This window comes from Ascaphus truei, chromosome 6, assembly GCF_040206685.1.
Source record: "Ascaphus truei isolate aAscTru1 chromosome 6, aAscTru1.hap1, whole genome shotgun sequence".
Taxonomy (NCBI): domain Eukaryota; kingdom Metazoa; phylum Chordata; class Amphibia; order Anura; family Ascaphidae; genus Ascaphus; species Ascaphus truei.
The window spans coordinates 123,825,973-123,847,697 of NC_134488.1; the positions used below are offsets into that span (position 1 = coordinate 123,825,973).

The window sequence follows — 21,725 nt, forward strand, 5'->3', positions numbered from 1 at the left end:
CAGCCCATATTAGCATGTAGTTATGATCCGGAGTATTTACTGACGACTCTATTCCCGCATATGTTCCTGATATTAGGCCTCTCTGGTAGGTGCCTTTTTTACAGTATGTTTCAAATTTAGATTTGAGAAGCTCGCTCTATGAGAAATTGTTGTGAGGAAATGTCAATTTGGAGAAATTTGAAAAGATGGAAATCCTGTGTTTGGTATTTGTTTTAAAGTTCCTGGACAGACATGACCTTTCCCTTCTCTACCAGGTCAGCTGCTATTTTGATATTCATATTTTGAAATTGGACTAATTGTCTTTGGGAACATCCAGGAGGGAATTCTGGATTATTGAAAGTAGGGATTAGTTGAGATCGGGAGGGCGCTAATGCATATTTCCCCTTATTTTAGGACCATATATTCCATGTGCACCTCATTGATCCCAAGTCAAACCTCCCACTTGCGTCTCCCCGATCCCTGGGGATCACAGAGCCGCTGTGAAAGACAGGGGTCTCGCGTAGTAAGCTTCAATTGCTTACCAGCAGCAAGTACTGGGTCATTATTCCATAACACTACTTGTTTTAATTGGGCAGATTGATAATATTTAATAATATCCGGAGCACCCAAGCTTCCTCTTGCTCTTTAGGCTAGGATTACCGACCTCGCCACTCTCGGTCATTTATCTTTCCAGATAAATTTAAATATCCGGCTTTGTATATTTTTCAGCTCAGGCAGGGGGATATTTATCGGGAGGGTCTGAAAATAATATAGTATTCTTGGGAGAATGTTAATTTTAGTGGATATAATACTCCCTATCCATGATATCTGAAGTTTATTCCATGCTTGTAAATATTTTTTAATTTTGTCAAAAAGGGTCGGGAAATTACACTGGTAGAGAGATTTGTATGAGTTTGTAATCTTAATTCCTAGATACTTGATATGGGTGGAGCTCCATTTACAGTTGAAGTTCAATTGCAGCAGCTTAATTTCTGGGACTGGGAGAGTTAAATTTAGGGTCTCAGATTTATCATTATTAATTTTGTAGCCCGAGACTTTGCCAAATTGATCTAAAAGAAGTTGGAGATTAGGGAGGGACGTCATTAGGTTGGCCAGAGTTAATATAATATCATCCACAAATAGGGAGATTTTATAGTTTGTTTCATCAATGGGGATTCCTTGTACAGTATATTGACCTCATCTCTAATTTTAGTCACTAGGGGTTCAATTGATAATGCAAAGAGAAGCAGAGACAAGGGGCAGCCCTGTCTGGTTCAATTTTTGATCGTAATTGGATCCGAGTTTGATATTACACTTCTTAATAGGTGGAATTATAGTATACTGGGCTCTTTAAAACTCAGAGGTCTCTTCAATGTGAAACAAAAAACAAGACCACCCTTCTTCAAATAAACTTTCTGAAAAATGAAAGCGTTAACACAAAGCCCCTGCATTCTGCCACCTAAAATAAAAAAAAAAAACAATAGAAGTGTGCAAAAAAATAGCTCAGACAAAAAGTGTTTATTTGATATACCCTGTACTGTAACGAGTTAGAATTCTAATTAATCACTGTGTTGGAATTTGGGCTGTAAGACCCTTATAAGAGACAACTATAAGAGAGAGACTGAGTAATGTGACGAGCTTGTGCACAAAGTAACTAGCAAGGGATGGTGTAGGAGATGCGTGCAGAGGTTTAACACAGGAGACGTATTTTAAGGGAAAATAATACAGGCTTTTATTAGCAACATAAATACTGCTTGTGTTCAGCATACAGGAGAAAAATAAACAGGCCTAGCTCCTCTCTGGAGTGCTTACTACAACAGTGTTTACCTTATCTATACATTGGGGGGCTAAGCTCCTTACCAACAATAACACACAAGCCATGCATAAGAAAGTTTACCTTGGGGGCCCCAGCTGCTTACTGGCTGGGGTAGGGTGAAAAGTCCATAAACAGGGTGGTCTCTCCAGAGGTCCACAGTGGTAGCTTCCTGGATCAGAGAGATAAGTGCAGTGTGCTCTCTACAGCGGCCCAGCGGGTCAACTTGGATCTGAGAGCCCCCAATGCGCTGTGTCTCTACAGCGCCCAGGGTGTCACCCTAGGTCAGAGAGTCCCAGTGCAGCGTGGTCTCTACAGCGGACCAGGGTGAGTACCTCCCTGGATCAGAGATCACCCAGACTGCTATTTTCCAACCTTTTAAACACTGCTAATGAGCAAGGTGGAAGCTGGTTAATCATCTTAGGCTGTGATTAACCATCTCTCCGCTGGACTTATGAGTTACACATAAGCTTTTCCCTGAAAACAAGCTATTAGACAGGGACGCCACCCTGTCACAGATGGGTTAATGTTTTAATGCAGAATTAGGTTTGTTTAAGAAGATTAGCAATATTTCAATTAAATGTAACATAGCCAAATACACCTGAATGAAACTTGCGAGAACAGCACAAAATGGAATGCTAAACTGAGCTGATGTGAGGAAGGACCAGTGTCCTGCCAGGAAAGGTAATACAACTTACTACTAATAGCAAAATGTAAACTGGGTCCCACACAAGTATTTCAGTCTGGACCCACTATGTCAAGGTTGTCACGGGAGCAATGCTTTTAACACCTTAATACCCGGATCATTTTACTGAGCAAAGCAAAAGATAAAATACATTGTCATTTACAGTATTTACACAATGAACATACACAGCTTGATTTACAAAATATTATGTAAATACACTTACTGGGACGGGGTAAAACGAAATATTCTACTTCCAGAACTAAATCTTTGGAAATAGAGTCTCTGAGCACAATCTCCCAGGAACGGTGTCAGGGTCTCCTAGACCTCCTGCGTAGCCATAGCTTCTTTGTCCACCGGGTGTGCTGCTGCCTTCTGTTTGCTCTGGGTTCCTCTGTCTGCCTGTCTGTCTTCTTATTGTCCTTTATAGCTTCTGCTTCCTGGTTGTTCAATTGCCTTTGCTTGAAGTCAGACTCCTATTGCACATGCCTCTGATCCTGATCTATTTTCTGTACCTGCACCTGTATTTGAGTCTGTTCACAGTAAAAGCCCTTGCTGGTAATCTGGCTTGTCCCTGTTTGTTCCTGTTTTCAGTCCCTGCTCCCCGGTCTCAGTCCCTGCTCCCCGGTCTCAGTCCCTGCTCCCCGTTCTCAGTCCCTGCTCCCCGTTCTCAGTCCCTGCTCCCGGACCTGTCCTGCCCCGCCTGTCCTGTTCCAGTCTCCTCGTTGCCGACCTCTGCTTGTTACCTGACTTCGCTACCTGCCGCCTGCCTCGGACCCCTGCTTGTTACCTGACTTCGCTACCTGCCGCCTGCCTCGGACCCCTGCTTGTGACCCCTACTTCGCTTCCTCCCGTTCCGGACACCGAGATCCTACCCGCCACAGGAGTCTCCCGTGACAGAAAGCAAAGGCCACTTCTGGACCTCGCTGGAACAGATTCTTCTTCTGCCTGCACCCTTTCCTGCCTGCTGCTGCAGACCACATCCGCATGGTTGAAGATAAGTACTTTCGTTTCTTTTTTGGAAATCCCAGTTGGGAAGGTTTTTTTTTGCTGCTAAGTGTTCTGCAAGAATTATTGCGTTCATAACGAAAAAACATTTTTGCTGAGACTAGAACTGTTGCTGCAGAGACAAGTGCACCTTTCTTTGAGATTTTTCTTTTGTGCAGTGCCTGGGTTAACCCTTGCAGTACCTGTTGCCACCTTTTTAGACTCTGACTTTTCATTCCCTGGACAAGGCTTGTCTCTGCATCCCTGGTTGGACCACTGCTGTTCACAGGGTTCCCATTTCAAAAAGACAAGAGTGCTTCCATTATTTTGTTACTGCATGCTGTGATTTTTCCTGCAAGCTGTAGTTCTTTCTATGATTGGTTCTAAGGTTTCAGGTTTACCTGCAAGCTCCCACCGGCTGCAAAAACTCCACAGGAACTGCTACCACGTGACCTCTACGCGTTTCAGGGGGTAACCACAGGGTCTAGCTACGCACTACAGAAAGGATCCGGACCAATCTGAGTACTTACCCAACTAGAGACAAGGGGACCCGCTCCCACCGGCTGCAAAAACTCCACAGGAACTGCCACCACGTGACCTCTACGCGTTTCGCACGTAGTGCTTCGTCAGGAGGTCACGTCATAGCGTTGTCCCTGGAGTTTAAGTAGAGAGCAGCAGCCAATGGATCTAGTGTAATTAGAGAAAGTAGGAACACATGTAATACAAAGCAGAGGCAAATAGAGTTCCCTGCAGCATGTGGGGAGGATTAACTTATTAAAAGCACATATTAAATAGGAGCAATGTTAAGCAGGTCCCAATTTAGCTATAAATAAATCCAAATTCATACCAGCATAACTGTAGTGAATGTAAACCAGTATATACTGATATGGACAATTTTAAGGTAAACATATATTAAAAATCTATTTAAAACATATATAGTTATTAAATACTAAAACATGTTATCTAAAAATACAAAAACTGCTTGGAAACCGTGTAAACACCTAATAATTCATTCTTTAGAATTCATTCTTTTAAGAAAGGGACCAATTCTATGTAATCATTTAAACCATGAGGAAACCTCGTTTGCATGGTATAGATCCAGAATTGCTCCCTTCTACTTAGGCGTAAATCTCTATTGCCTAGGCGTTGATTTGCGGTAATTACTTCAATGCCCATGAAGGAAATGCCACTCGGGTCACACTGATGGCAATCATGAAAGTGTTTTAAAAGGTGGGTTAGGGGCATGTGTTTATCAATTAATTTTTGCACATTTTTGATGTTCCTCATGTGTTCCATTACCCTCACCTTCATACATCGTTTAGTTTTACCGATGTACTGTAACCCACATTGGCACTGTAAAATGTACACTACATATGTTGTGGAACAATTGATAAAATGGTTAACTTTAAAACTACGTTTTGTGGTAAAAGAGACAACCTCTTTTTTATTCATTAGGTTGGTACATATTTTACATTTACTACATTTGTAGTTGCCCTTCAGATCTAAATAGGATCTTAGTGTGCCCTTTTGACAAGAAACAGACTTTAATTGGCTAGGGGCTATTAATCCTTTCAGATTTTGAGCTTTTTTGTATACAATCTTTGGTTTCAACGACATCTCGGCACTCAACACAGGGTCTAGAGATAAAACCCTCCAGTGCTTAGCAATGGCCGATTGTATGGCCTTGTGTTTATCATTAAATTGTGTGATGAACACTGGAAATTTATTGCTTTGTTTTGGGTCATCTTGACTTACCCTCCCTGTTAGTGCAAGCTCAGTCGTAACCACTGGATTTTGATTGGTAGACCCTTTTCTAAAGTCAAGTCTTTTATCTCTTTTTTTCTTATTTTTTAGTAAATTCGTCCTTTTAACGAGATTGACTTTGTCAATGGCACGGTCAATCAGGTGTTTATCATAACCTTTCTGGATAAATCTTTCCTTCAGAAAGAGTACCTGATCCTGAAAATGTTCGTCATTAGTGCAATTTCTTTTAAGACGTGCAAATTGATTAAAAGGGATATTAACAATCCAGGGTTTAAAATGGCAACTGGATGGATGAATGTAAGAATTCACATTAGTATCCTTGAAGTATGTTTTGGTACAGATTAGCTCTGATTCGATGGTAATTTCAAGGTCCAAATAATGTACTGATGTTTCACTATTTTCCCCACTAAAACAGAGGTTACATGTATTCGTATTTAATTGTGCAACAAACTCTAAAAGAGAGGCTTCTGTACCATCCCAAATGATGAGAATATCATCTATATATCTCCTCCACAGAATTAACTGTGGAGGAGGTATCTCAGTAAGAGTGATTTTCTCCCACCACCCCATATATAAATTAGCGAATGATGGAGCGAACTTGGTACCCATTGCGGTACCAAGTATCTGCAAATAAAATTCCGATTCAAACAAAAAGTAGTTATGAGTTAATATGAACTCAATGGAGCATAACAAAAAATCAATTTGTGTTTGTTTAATGAAATTACATGCCTCCAAAAAGTGCCTAGCCGCCATACATCCAGCCTGATGAGGTATGCATGTGTACAATGATTGTACATCTAGCGTGGCCAATCTATATCCGGTTTTCCACTTGGTTTGTTGTAATAGTTTAATAACCGCAGTGGTGTCTTTTAGGTATGACGGTAACTCAGTAACTAAGGGCTGTAAATAAAAATCCAAATACTGGGATAAATTCGATGTCATAGAATTTATGCCCGATATAATGGGGCGTCCAGGAGGATTCGAAATCGATTTATGAATCTTAGGTAGATGGTAATATATGGGAATGGTGGGCGATGGAATATAAATGAACTCATATTCGGATTTTCTCAATATACCCTGGTCAAGGGCCTCATCAAGTAGGGCTTTAAGTGATAGGAGAAACTCCCCTGTAGGATCCTTTTTCAATTTTTTGTATGATTTGGGATCCGACAGGAGTCTCTCTGCTTCTAGGCAGTAGTCTTTTTTGTCCTGTATGACAACTCCCCCTCCCTTGTCTGCTTCACGCACTACAATATCAGTATTAGTGCGCAAGTTTTTAATGGATAGGGATTCGCTCGGTGTCATATTGGACCGACTACGCTTCTTGATTGAGGCCGAGTTACAGATGTGTCTGAACTCTTGTTCTAATAGTTTCCCAAACAACTCGACATATTGTCCTCTAGAGTAGTAAGGGTAAAAGATCGATTTGGGTTTATATCCAGAATTGAAAATTCTCGTGTCCTCAACAGTTTGACTATCTGTATGGTTCTCACGAAACAAACTTTCCAGATCCCTATATCTCTCTTCCCTTAGGATTGACTTACAACTATGCAATGTCTTGTCTAAGGGTCTAACATTCGCTCCGACAGCAAACCCTTCGGAGTTTGAATTATTCGTAGACCTTCAGAAGTATCTGAGAAAATTGACATTGCATAGGCACTTTGCCAATTGTAAGGAAATAGAAAATAATGTAATGGAACCTTTACCAGTAGCCACTAATCTATACAGCGACCCCATAGAACAACAGACATATAGGGATCTGGAAAGTTTGTTTCGTGAGAACCATACAGATAGTCAAACTGTTGAGGACACGAGAATTTTCCATTCTGGATATAAACCCAAATCGATCTTTTACCCTTACTACTCTAGAGGACAATATGTCGAGTTGTTTGGGAAACTATTAGAACAAGAGTTCAGACACATCTGTAACTCGGCCTCAATCAAGAAGCGTAGTCGGTCCAATATGACACCGAGCGAATCCCTATCCATTAAAAACTTGCGCACTAATACTGATATTGTAGTGCGTGAAGCAGACAAGGGAGGGGGAGTTGTCATACAGGACAAAAAAGACTACTGCCTAGAAGCAGAGAGACTCCTGTCAGATCCCAAATCATACAAAAAATTGAAAAAGGATCCTACAGGGGAGTTTCTCCTATCACTTAAAGCCCTACTTGATGAGGCCCTTGACCAGGGTATATTGAGAAAATCCGAATATGAGTTCATTTATATTCCATCGCCCACCATTCCCATATATTACCATCTACCTAAGATTCATAAATCGATTTCGAATCCTCCTGGACGCCCCATTATATCGGGCATAAATTCTATGACATCGAATTTATCCCAGTATTTGGATTTTTATTTACAGCCCTTAGTTACTGAGTTACCGTCATACCTAAAAGACACCACTGCGGTTATTAAACTATTACAACAAACCAAGTGGAAAACCGGATATAGATTGGCCACGCTAGATGTACAATCATTGTACACATGCATACCTCATCAGGCTGGATGTATGGCGGCTAGGCACTTTTTGGAGGCATGTAATTTCATTAAACAAACACAAATTGATTTTTTGTTATGCTCCATTGAGTTCATATTAACTCATAACTACTTTTTGTTTGAATCGGAATTTTATTTGCAGATACTTGGTACCGCAATGGGTACCAAGTTCGCTCCATCATTCGCTAATTTATATATGGGGTGGTGGGAGAAAATCACTCTTACTGAGATACCTCCTCCACAGTTAATTCTGTGGAGGAGATATATAGATGATATTCTCATCATTTGGGATGGTACAGAAGCCTCTCTTTTAGAGTTTGTTGCACAATTAAATACGAATACATGTAACCTCTGTTTTAGTGGGGAAAATAGTGAAACATCAGTACATTATTTGGACCTTGAAATTACCATCGAATCAGAGCTAATCTGTACCAAAACATACTTCAAGGATACTAATGTGAATTCTTACATTCATCCATCCAGTTGCCATTTTAAACCCTGGATTGTTAATATCCCTTTTAATCAATTTGCACGTCTTAAAAGAAATTGCACTAATGACGAACATTTTCAGGATCAGGTACTCTTTCTGAAGGAAAGATTTATCCAGAAAGGTTATGATAAACACCTGATTGACCGTGCCATTGACAAAGTCAATCTCGTTAAAAGGACGAATTTACTAAAAAATAAGAAAAAAAGAGATAAAAGACTTGACTTTAGAAAAGGGTCTACCAATCAAAATCCAGTGGTTACGACTGAGCTTGCACTAACAGGGAGGGTAAGTCAAGATGACCCAAAACAAAGCAATAAATTTCCAGTGTTCATCACACAATTTAATGATAAACACAAGGCCATACAATCGGCCATTGCTAAGCACTGGAGGGTTTTATCTCTAGACCCTGTGTTGAGTGCCGAGATGTCGTTGAAACCAAAGATTGTATACAAAAAAGCTCAAAATCTGAAAGGATTAATAGCCCCTAGCCAATTAAAGTCTGTTTCTTGTCAAAAGGGCACACTAAGATCCTATTTAGATCTGAAGGGCAACTACAAATGTAGTAAATGTAAAATATGTACCAACCTAATGAATAAAAAAGAGGTTGTCTCTTTTACCACAAAACGTAGTTTTAAAGTTAACCATTTTATCAATTGTTCCACAACATATGTAGTGTACATTTTACAGTGCCAATGTGGGTTACAGTACATCGGTAAAACTAAACGATGTATGAAGGTGAGGGTAATGGAACACATGAGGAACATCAAAAATGTGCAAAAATTAATTGATAAACACATGCCCCTAACCCACCTTTTAAAACACTTTCATGATTGCCATCAGTGTGACCCGAGTGGCATTTCCTTCATGGGCATTGAAGTAATTACCGCAAATCAACGCCTAGGCAATAGAGATTTACGCCTAAGTAGAAGGGAGCAATTCTGGATCTATACCATGCAAACGAGGTTTCCTCATGGTTTAAATGATTACATAGAATTGGTCCCTTTCTTAAAAGAATGAATTCTAAAGAATGAATTATTAGGTGTTTACACGGTTTCCAAGCAGTTTTTGTATTTTTAGATAACATGTTTTAGTATTTAATAACTATATATGTTTTAAATAGATTTTTAATATATGTTTACCTTAAAATTGTCCATATCAGTATATACTGGTTTACATTCACTACAGTTATGCTGGTATGAATTTGGATTTATTTATAGCTAAATTGGGACCTGCTTAACATTGCTCCTATTTAATATGTGCTTTTAATAAGTTAATCCTCCCCACATGCTGCAGGGAACTCTATTTGCCTCTGCTTTGTATTACATGTGTTCCTACTTTCTCTAATTACACTAGATCCATTGGCTGCTGCTCTCTACTTAAACTCCAGGGACAACGCTATGACGTGACCTCCTGACGAAGCACTACGTGCGAAACGCGTAGAGGTCACGTGGTGGCAGTTCCTGTGGAGTTTTTGCAGCCGGTGGGAGCGGGTCCCCTTGTCTCTAGTTGGGTAAGTACTCAGATTGGTCCGGATCCTTTCTGTAGTGCGTAGCTAGACCCTGTGGTTACCCCCTGCTCCATACCCATTATACCAGTGTATTTTCCAGTCCCGTTTTTAACATTTTTTGTTATAATTTTGCCGCAATTTTGTTATAATTTGCATTATCGTTATTTTTATCCATTGCATCAGTGGATGCTTTGTCCACTGTTTTAGATTAATAAACTATTCATACCCCTCAGTGCGCCTGTCTGCCTATTGTTTTTTCTGTTTGTGAGCCCCCCTTGTGGGAGCTCACTCTTATAGGGGAAGTGTGGAAGCCCCCTCAGACTGCAGGCTGCAAGAGGGATTTCGCTCAGTATCTACGTTAGCGCGGAGCAACTTTACCCTTATGTTACCTGCAAGCTCCCCTAACGTTTGTTTCTCTGTAACCTGTGATATCCCTACGCCTGATATCAAAAGTTTCAGATTTAACTGCAAGGTTCTCTGTCTGATATTCCTATGTCTGATGTCAAAAGTTTCAGACCTAACTGCAAGTTTTCTCTGTAGTAGTTTCCTGCTGTCTATGGTATTTCTATGCCTGATTTCTAAAGTTTCAGATATAACTACAGTTTTCTCTGTCTATGTTTTTTCCTTGCATTTATAAATCTCTGTGACTGATGCTAAAGTCTCAAAGGGTCAGCTCTCCTATCTTGTCTCTCTGTGTCTAATATTTCTGTTGTTAATTCTAATGCTTCTACTTTTAAGACACATTTCCTCTTTACTGGTTTCTTGGGAAGTGTGGTTTCCCCATGTCTGAAATTATGGCTCCCACTCAAACAGTCTTGAGCAGTAAATGTGAACACAGTACCACTGATTCTTCAGAACTTCTCAAAGCAAGGAAGAAAAAGAAAGATGTATTTAATCAAGGAAAAGATGTCCTAACTCAGACACTTCAATCTGCACGGAAAGAGATTGATTGTCTTCATGGACGTTTAGATAAGGAGCAAGAAGCCAAGTCTGCACTACAAAGCTGTCTTTCCTCAGCAATTGCTAAGTGTGTTCTCCAGGAAAAAGAAAAGCACCAGTTGGAGAGTGACCTGGATGTCATGTCAGGTGAGCTGGAGAGGGCATATGCTGATGCTGCTGAGGATCAGCGCCTCGCTTCTAAAAGTAATGAATTCCTGGAAATCTCTATGAAGGAAATTGACAGGCTTAATACAGAGCTTAAAGTCTCCCAGGAGGAGATTTGCTACTTCAAAAAAGAGATGAAAGTCGTTCGGGAGGAGAGATGCTACTTGAAAACAGAGATACGTTCTATGAGAGACGCCTCCGAAGAGTTAAATAGTAGGTTTGAAACTATAAACCAAATGAGTAAGAACTTCTCTGTCCAAGCCAGTGAAGGAGATAAAAGACTCCATGAATCAGAAGAGGAGAAGAGACTATTGATAGAAGAAAAGTCAAGGATGCAATTAGCGCTGGAAAAAGCAGAGGGTGACTGGGAAAAAGAAAAATATCAGTTGGAGAATGAGAGAGTGATCTTGTCAAGTAAGCTGGAGAAGGCCTACGCTGATTCTGCCCAGTACCAGACTTTCATGTCTCAAGTTGACGCAGCACTGGAAGCATCTCAGAAAGAGGTTCACAGGCTTACTACAGAGCTGGAAGCCTCTAAGGAGAAGAGATGCCCTTCAACACAGAACTATGTTCATTGAGAGAAATCTTCGAAGGGTTAAATATCAGTTTTGAAACTGTAACCCAAGAGTGCAAGAATCTCTATGCCCAAGTCAGTGAAGGAGATGAGAAACGCCATGAATTAGGAGAGGAGAAGAAACAGTTGGCCCGGGAAAAAATAGACGTGCAGACAGCACTGCAGGATACAGAGAGAGTGCTGCAAGAAGAACGTGTCTCCCTGGAGCAGCGCACACAAGCAGAAAATATGCTACAGAGTCAACTGCAAGAACTGCATATACATCTGCAGGACACGAAAGAGAAATGGGTGAATGCTGAGGAAAAGCAGCGAGTTCTGCAGGAAGAAAGTTTCCAGACTGCCTACAAGGTAAAAATGCTGCAAGAGTATCTGAGTACCCAGTGTGTTCCCAAAGAGCAGCATGAGGAGCTGAAGGCCACACTGAGCATAACCATTGCCTCACTTGAGGAAGAGCTTAGAGCCCAGGTAACCCTGTATGAGAGGGAGCACAAGGCGGTCCAGGATCTGAAGCAAGACTTAGAGGAGCAGAAACACTGCTCCATTCTTAACAGCCAGTACACCCAAGAGAAAGAGACCTGGAAAAGACAAGCTGCCGAGACCATAGCAAAGGAATTTGCAGAGCTCCAAGACGTGATGAGGGATGCATGGAAGCGAGCTCAACATGATCACAGTGAAGAGAGGAAAGCCCTGAGAAGAGAATTGCAGGATGCACTTAAGCAGGGATCTCTCACTGAGGAGTGGAAATTGCAACAACACCTACAAATGAAAGAGCTAAAGCTGACAGCTGAACACACATCACAGTATCTCACAGCGCTACAGGCGCAGATCGCTGAGCTCAAGACACAGCTGGCCAAAAAAGAGAGGGAGGAGGTGTCCGTCCGTCAAGTGGCTGGCCTGACACTGTGCTGTGGGGTCAAGGTGACTGATGCCTGCAAAGTGATGAATCACACAGCCCATGAGAAGGCCCGGCTGCAGCTGGACAAAGTCTATGAGGAGTACCGGCAGCTACAGGTCAGAAATAAAGAAAAAGAAACACATTTAAGCCTTGTTCTAAGTCAGCTGGGAGATATGGAGTCACGACTCAACTCCAAAGAAGCTGAACTGACAACTGCTTTGAGTAGGAAAAGAAGTGCAGAAGGACAGCTTCAAGAGCTGAAAACACAAATAGCTGGTCTTTCATTGGGTGATACCACAAGATGGCAGTCACAAAAAGAGACCACGAAGAGTGAACTTAATGTCCCCATTGACTTGTATGGAGAGTCTGATGCACCCGTTCCTAAGGCCCATGTTCCTGATGTTCATGCCCCTGTGATTGAGTTGTATGTACCCATTGGGAAGTTCCTGATTCCAAAACTAAAAGAGATATGTTGGTCACAAAAAGAGACCACGGAAAGTGAACTATATGTCCCCACTGGTGCATGTGAAGAGCCTGTTGTATCTGTTCCTGATGCCCCTGCTATGACGTTAGACGGATTCCTTGCGAAGTTCCTTGCTATGCCTAATGTACCTGACGCTGATGCCTACACTCCTGTAATAAGGATAAATGCACCTCTCACAGATTTCCCATCAGCACTTGACATTCACACTAAGTTGGCCTTCCATCAAGGTTTCCCTGAAGAGCCTGGAGGATCGTCCGGAGAACGCTCTCGAGAGGGGGGAGTAATGTCAGGGTCTCCTAGACCTCCTGCCTAGCCATAGCTTCTTTGTCCACCGGGTGTGCTGCTGCCTTCTGTTTGCTCTGGGTTGCTCTGTCTGCCTGTCTGTCTTCTTGTTGCTCCTGTCTCTGTCATTTATCGCTTCTGCTTCCTGGTTGTTCAATTGCCTTTGCTTGAAGTCAGACTCCTATTGCACATGCCTCTGATCCTGATCTGTTTTCTGTACCTGTACCTGAATTTGAGTCTGTTCACAGTAAAAACCCTTGCTGGTAATCTGGCTTGTCCCTGTTTGTTCCTGTTCTCAGTCCCTGCTCCCCGGTCTCAGTCCCTGCTCCCCGGTCTCAGTCCCTGCTCCCCGTTCTCAGTCCCTGCTCCCCGTTCTCAGTCCCTGCTCCCGGACCTGTCCTGCCCCGCCTGTCCTGTTCCAGTCTCCTCGTTGCCGACCTCTGCTTGTTACCTGACTTCGCTACCTGCCGCCTGCCTCGGACCCCTGCTTGTTACCTGACTTTGCTACCTGCCATCTGCCTCAGACCCCTGCTTGTGACCCCTACTTCGCTTCCTGCTGTTCCGGCCACCGAGATCCTACCCGCCACAGGAGTCTCTCGTGACAAACGGTGATTGTGCATATGCAAAGCCGCAAAAACAGTCTTTGGCTAGTGGCACGGCTCGCAACCACTTTTTCTCCGTCGGGACTGCTCGCTTCGTTCTACCATCGTAGAATTGGTTTGGAAGTCCTTAGTTCTTACGAACTCTTGAAGCTGGATACAAATCTTGGTTACGATGTTATAATTTTGTACCGCGCGATGAATCTTTCACTGCATGATGAATCTCAACTCCCGATCGGCTGCCGGGTTTTGTAAATAGTAAAAAACCCTATCTCTTTGCTCTGCAGTCAATCGCTGCGTGGGAACTGAACAGCCCACCTATCCCCAGGTCTTGCCCGTAACGCAATAGTTTAAATAAGAAGTGTTTATTATATATACAGTATATGAAGATAAACAATGAATCACTGTAATAGCAGAATCATCTAGTGTAAAAAAGATAAACAATCAACCCACCCAACACACTGGAGACTTATCCAGCACTGAGGGGTTATTGATGATTGGTCCTGGGAAGCCCTGTACCAGTCATATATGTGATATGTAACTTATTCCCACAGAATGTCCACCTCACATGCATTTTGTGACATGTGCTACCAGTTGCCCACTGACCTGTGATAATTTGAAGTCCCCACCTAAGATCTGCCCCAAGGACTGCAAGCCGAGATGTGTCTGTGATAAGGGATACGTACTGGTATCGGAGGGATCCTCTAAATGTGTGAGGAAGGACCAGTGTCCTATCAGGAAAGGTAATACAACTTACTACTAATAGCAACATGGAAACTAGTAGCTGAAATTGATTATGGATACAGAGCTTTGGAAAACTCAGAGGTCTCGTCTTCATATATACTTTTTTTTAAATTAAAGCGTTAACAAGGTTCATGGATTTGGTCACCTTTAATAAAAATTGTTGTGTGCAAAAATAGTTTAAATAAGAAGTGTTTATTATATGTACAGTATATGAAGATAAACAATGAATCACTGTAATAGCAGAATCATCTAGTGTAAAAAAGATAAACAATCAACCCACCCAACACATTGGGCAGCACTGAGGGGTTATTGATGACTGGTCCTGGGAAGCCCTGTACCAGTCATATATGTGATATGTAACTTCTTCCCACAGAATGTCCACCTCACATGCATTTTGTGAAATGTGCTACCAGTTGCCCACTGACCTGTGATAATTACAAGTCCCCACCTAAGAACTGCACCTGGGTCTGCAAGCGGAGATGTGTCTGTGATAAGGGATACGTACTGGTATCGGAGGGGTCCTCTAAATGTGTGAGGAAGGACCAGTGTCCTATCAGGAAAGGTAATACAACTTACTACTAATAGCAAAATGGAAACTGGGTTCCACACAAGTATTTCAGTCTGGACCCGCTATGACAAGGTGACATGTGGTATCTATGATTCTGTCCCATTTTAACTCATTTTTTCTACCAGAAGCCGGCATCACAATTCCAAATAATGATTATTCAGGTTGTATTCATTAAGTAGTGTTAGCCTTTCTGGCTCCATTTAAGTTAAACAGTGATTATGGCTTCCAGTCTTTTGTGAAAAGTAAAAAGTGTATGTGTGGTAGGTTATGATAATTTTTAGGCTAATATTAGAGTTCTTAGTAGGTGAAATTGATTATAGATACAGAGCTTTGAAAAATCAGAGCTCTAGTCTTCATATATACGTTCTGAAAAATGCAAGCGTTAACAAGGTTCATGGATTTGGTCACCTTTAATAAAAATCGTAGTGTGCAAAAATAGTTTAAATAAGAAGTGTTTATTATATGTACAGTATATGAAGATAAACAATGAATCACTTTAATAGCAGAATTATCTAGTGTAAAAAAAGATAAACAATCAACCCACCCAACACATTGGTAGGGTAGGTCATGATCATTTTTTTGGTGACCGATATTACACTTCTTTTTTTTTTGTTTCAATCTTTTTTATTGTGTTTTCAGAGATATACAGATTGTTACAGAGCAGTAAAAGCGTTTACATTAGGAACAACAGACGGTGTACATGGCATAATCTTGCCACTCTATATTTGGGTTTATTATCTGTTAACATTTTGTGATTTTGAGAGATCTAACAGGCTTTATACCCTTTTGTCCTATTGTTTTGCAGTAGGGGCGCCCAAATCTGCAATCACTGAGAAAAATTTAAAGTGGACAGTGAGAGATACGAAAAAAGGTAAAGAGGAGAGAGAGAGACAGGGAGAAGGGGACGAGACATGGGGAAGGGTGGGGGAAGGAGGGTGGGGAGGGGGGCAGGCTTGGTAGAGCGTGAAGAGATGGTGGGGATGGGGGAGGGGAGGAGAAGGAGGGGGAACAAGTTGTCCCCTCTCTCCCTTCCGCCCAGCAGCCCCCCCATGCCCAGTTCACTCAGCCCCGTCCTATCTATATGTCCTGCTTTTATTTTCAGGGAAGAGATTTTTACCTTTTATTGGTTTCTATGTTTTCCTATCTCTGGATATAATACACAAGATATAACAGTGCTGCACACCATAGAGAAATCAAAGAGGGGCAAGATACTTGCAATTTTATACCGGTGCTCCTGGTTCAGGGAAAACCTGTCTAAAGAAATCCTGAGCATAAAAATAAGATAGATGATCAAAGGCACTACAGATTTTCAAGCGATTTATTGCGTCCAAACAGCACGACGTTTCGACCTTCTCAGAGGTCTTTCTCACTAGTCACTAGAGAAAGACCTCTGGGAAGGTCGAAACATTGTGCTGTTTGGACGCAATAAATCTCTTGAAAATCCGTATTGCCTTGGATCATCTATCTTATTCCTAGCTCTGGAGCCACGGCTCCCACGTTTTGTCAAACTGTTCGGTGGTTTGTTTCAGTTGGGCTGTTAGTTTTTCCATAGACATTACCTTGTTTATTCTTTTAGTGACAGTTCTTCTGGAAGGGGTGTTGATTTTTTTCCATGCCATGGCTATGGAACATCTTGCAGCAGTTAGGATAAAGGAGACCAGCCGCTTCATGGGTGCCGACAGGTTTTCTACTGGCTTAGCCAACAAGAAAGTCAACAGGTCCAGAGCGATTTTTAATTCTGTGACTTCTAGTACTATATTTTTGACCATAGTCCAGAATTTCTGGATCAGCGGGCATGTCCACCAAATTTGGGCCATCTCTCCTCTTGGACCGCACCCTCTCCAGCATAGATTGGGTGTTCCAGGGAAGATCTGGCTTAGCCTACTAGGAGTTAGATACAATTGAAATAAGATTTTGTAGATATTTTCCTACGTTATTGTGCAAGTTGAAGTTTTAGCTGCCGATTCCCAGATATCCTCCCAGTCGTCCCTATCTATCTCAACCTTGAGGTCGTCAGCCCATACTAGCATGTAGTTATGATCCGGAGTATTTACTGACGACTCTAATCCCGCATATGTTCCTGATATTAGGCCTCTCTGGTAGGTGCCTTTTTTACAGTATGTTTCAAATTTAGATTTGAGAAATTGTTGTGAGGAAATGTCAATTTGGAGAAAATTGAAAAGATGGAAATCCTGTGTTTGGTGTTTGTTTTAAAGTTCCTGGACAGACATGACCTTTCCCTTCTCTACCAGGTCAGCTGCTACAGTATTTTGATATTCATATTTTGAAATTGGACTAATTGTCTTTGGGAACATCCAGGAGGGAATTCTGGATTATTGAAAGTAGGGGTTAGTTGAGATCGGGAGGGCGCTAATGCATATTTCCCCTTATTTTAGGACCATATATTCCATGTGCACCTCATTGATCCCAAGTCAAACCTCCCGCTTGCGTCTCCCCGATCCCTGGGGATCACAGAGCCGCTGTGAAAGACAGGGGTCTCACGTAGTAAGCTTCAATTGCTTACCAGCAGCAAGTCCTGGGTCATTATTCCATAACACTACTTGATAATATTTAATAATATCCGGAGCACCCAAGCCTCCTCTTGCTCTTTAGGCTAGGATTACCGACCTCGCCACTCTCGGTCATTTATCTTTCAGATAAATTTAAATATCCGGCTTTGTATATTTTTCAGCTCAGGCAGGGGGATATTTATCGGGAGGGTCTGAAAATAATATAGTATTCTTGGGAGAATGTTAATTTTAGTGGATATAATTCTCCCTATCCATGATATCTGAAGTTTATTCCATGCTTGTAAATATTTTTTAATTTTGTCAAAAAGGGTCGGGAAATTACACTGGTAGAGAGATTTGTATGAGTTTGTAATCTTAATTCCTAGATACTTGATATGGGTGGAGCTCCATTTACAGTTGAAGTTCAATTGCAGCAGCTTAATTTCTGGGGCTGGGAGAGTTAAATTTAGGGTCTCAGATTTATCATTATTAATTTTGTAGCCCGAGACTTTGCCAAATTGATCTACAGTAAAAGAAGTTGGAGATTAGGGAGGGACGTCATTGGGTTGGCCAGAGTTAATATAATATCATCCACAAATAGGGAGATTTTATAGTTTGTTTCATCAATGGGGATTCCTTGTACTGTATATTGACCTCATCTCTAATTTTAGTCACTAGGGGTTCAATTGATAATGCAAAGAGAAGCAGAGACAAGGGGCAGCCCTGTCTGGTTCAATTTTTGATCGTAATTGGATCCGAGTTTGATATTACACTTCTTAATAAGTGGAATTATAGTATACTGGGCTCTTTAAAACTCAGAGGTCTCTTCAATGTGAAACAAAAAACAAGACCACCCTTCTTCAAATAAACTTTCTGAAAAATGAAAGCGTTAACACAAAGCCCCTGCATTCTGCCACCTAAAATAAAATAAAAAAACAATAGAAGTGTGCAAAAAAATAGCTCAGACAAAAAGTGTTTATTTGATATACCCTGTACTGTAACGAGTTAGAATTCTAATTAATCACTGTGTTGAACTTTGGGCTGTAAGACCCTTATAAGAGACAACTATAAGAGAGAGACTGAGTAATGTGACGAGCTTGTGCACAAAGTAACTAGCAAGGGATGGTGTAGGAGATGCGTGCAGAGGTTTAACACAGGAGACGTATTTTAAGGGAAAATAATACAGGCTTTTATTAGCAACATAAATACTGCTTGTGTTCAGCATACAGGAGAAAAATAAACAGGCCTAGCTCCTCTCTGGAGTGCTTACTACAACAGTGTTTACCTTATCTATACATTGGGGGGCTAAGCTCCTTACCAACAATAACACACAAGCCATGCATAAGAAAGTTTCCCTTCGGGGCCCCAGCTGCTTACTGGCTGGGGTAGGGTGAAAAGTCCATAAACAGGGTGGTCTCTCCAGAGGTCCACAGTGGTAGCTTCCTGGATCAGAGAGATAAGTGCAGTGTGCTCTCTACAGCGGCCCAGCGGGTCAACTTGGATCTGAGAGCCCCCAATGCGCTGTGTCTCTACAGCGCCCAGGGTGTCACCCTAGGTCAGAGAGTCCCAGTGCAGCGTGGTCTCTACAGCGGACCAGGGTGAATACCTCCCTGGATCAGAGATCACCCAGACTGCTGTGTTCCAGCCTTTTAAACACTGCTAACGAGCAAGGTGGAAGCTGGTTAATCATCTTAGGCTGTGATTAACCATCTCTCCGCTGGACTTATGAGTTACACATAAGCTTTTCCCTGAAAACAAGCTATTAGACAAGGACGCCACCCTGTCACAGATGGGTTAATGTTTTAATGCAGAATTAGGTTTGTTTAAAGAAGCTTAGCAATATTTCAATTAAAGGTAACATAGCCAAAGACACCTGAATGAAACTTGCGAGAACAGCACAAAATGGAATGTTAAACTGAGCTGATGTGAGGAAGGACCAGTGTCCTGCCAGGAAAGGTAATACAGGCATACCCCGCATTAACGTACGCAATGGGACCGGAGCATGTATGTAAAGCGAAAATTTACTTAAAGTGAAGCACTACCTTTTCCCACTTATCGGTGCATGTACTGTACTGCAATCATTATATACGTGCATAACTGATGTAAATAACGCATTTGTAACAGGCTCTATAGTCTCCCCGCTTGCGCACATCTTCGGTACAGGTAGGGAGCCGGTATTGCTGTTCAGGATGTGATGACAGGCGCATGCGTGAGCTGCCGTTTGCCTATTGGGCGATATGTACTTACTTGCGAGTGTACTTAAAGGGAGTGTACTTAAAGCGGGGTATGCCTGTACAACTTACTACTAATAGCAAAATGTAAACTGGGTCCCACACAAGTATTTCAGTCTGGACCCACTATGACAAGGTTGTCACGGGAGCAATGCTTTTAACAACTTAATACCCGGATCATTTTACTGAGCAAAGCAAAAGATAAAATAAATTGTCATTTACAGTATTTACACAATGAACATACACAGTTTGATTTACAAAATATTACGAAAATACACTTACTGGGACAGGGTAAAACGAAATATTCTACTTCCAGAACTAAATCTTTTTCTCCGCTGGGACTGCTCGCTTCGTTCTACCATCGTAGAATTGGTTTGGAAGTCCTTAGTTCTTACGAACTCTTGAAGCTGGATACAAATCTTGGTTACGATGTTATAATTTTGTACCGCGCGATGAATCTTTCACTGCATGATGAATCTCAACTCCCGATCGGCTGCCGGGTTTTGTAAATAGTAAAAAACCCTATCTCTTTGCTCTGCAGTCAATCGCTGCGTGGGAACTGAACAGCCCACCTATCCCCAGATCTTGCCCGTAACGCAATAGTTTAAATAAGAAGTGTTTATTATATATACAGTATATGAAGATAAACAATGAATCCATGTCATAGCAGAATTATCTAGTGTAAAAAAGATAAACAATCAACCCACCCAACACACTGGAGACTTATCCAGCACTGAGGGGTTATTGATGATTGGTCCTAGGAAGCCCTGTAACAGTCATATATGTGATATGAAACTTCTTCCCACAGAATGTCCACGTCACATGCATTTTGTGAAATGTGCTACCAGTTGCCCACTGACCTGTGATAATTACAAGTACCCACCTAAGAAGTGCCCCACGCCCTGCAAGCGGAGATGTGTCTGTGATAAGGGATACGTACTGGTATCGGAGGGATCCTCTAAATGTGTGAAGAAGGACAAGTGTCCTATCAGGAAAGGTAATACTACTTACTACTAATAGCAAAATGGAAACTGGGTTCCACACAAGTATTTCAGTCTGGACACACTATGACAAGGTGACAGGTGGTACCTATGATTCCGTCTGTCCCATTTTAACTCATTTTTTCTACCAGAAGCCGGCATCACAATTCCAAACAATGATTATTCAGGTTGTATTCATTAAATAGTTTTAGCCTTTCTGGCTCCATTTAAGTGAATTATTTTTAAACAGTGACTATGGCTTCCAGTCATTTGTTAAAAGTAAAAAGTGTATGTGTGGTAGGCTAATATTAGAGTTCTTAGTAGGTGGAATTAATTATGCATACAGAGCTTTGGAAAACTCAGAGGTCTCGTCTTCATATATACTTTTTTTAAATTAAAGCGTTAACAAGGTTAATGGATTTGGTCGCCTTTAATAAAAATCGTAGTGTGCAAAAATAGTTTAAATAAGAAGTGTTTATTATATGTACAGTATATGAAGATAAACAATGAATCACTGTAATAGCAGAATCATCTTGTGTAAAAAAAGATAAACAATCAACCCACCCAACATATTGGAGACTTATCCAGCACGGAGGGGTTATTGATGATTGGTCCTGGGAAGCCCTGTACAGTCATATATGTGATATGTAACTTCTTCCCACAGAATGTCCACGTCACATGCATTTTGTGAAATGTGCTACCACGTGCCCACTGACCTGTGATAATTACAAGTACCCACCTAAGATCTGCCCCAAGGACTGCAAGCGGGGATGTGTCTGTGATAAGGGATACGTACTGATATCGGAGGGATCCTTTAAATGTGTGAGGAAGGACCAGTGTCCTATCAGGAAAGGTAATACACGTACTACTAATAGCAAAATGGAAACTGGGTTCCACACAAGTATTTCAGTCTGGACCCACTATGACAAGGTGACATGTGGTATCTATGATTCCGTCTGTCCCATTTTAACTCATTTTTTCTACCAGAAGCCGGCATCACAATTCCAAACAATGATTATTCAGGTTGTAT

At 41.6% G+C, this 21,725-nt stretch overlaps 1 protein-coding gene across 1 annotated transcript in view; it reads left to right on the forward strand.

The window, feature by feature from the left end:
• The window catches only part of LOC142497828 (zonadhesin-like), a 162,464-nt gene that overhangs the window by 113,538 nt on the left and 27,201 nt on the right, over positions 1-21,725 (forward strand). Inside the window, exons 21-25 of the mRNA XM_075606185.1 lie at positions 14,217-14,405; positions 14,780-14,968; positions 15,780-15,845; positions 20,524-20,712; positions 21,360-21,548. Coding sequence (XP_075462300.1) covers positions 14,217-14,405; positions 14,780-14,968; positions 15,780-15,845; positions 20,524-20,712; positions 21,360-21,548 — 822 coding nt within the window. The remainder of the gene's footprint in view (positions 1-14,216; positions 14,406-14,779; positions 14,969-15,779; positions 15,846-20,523; positions 20,713-21,359; positions 21,549-21,725) is intronic.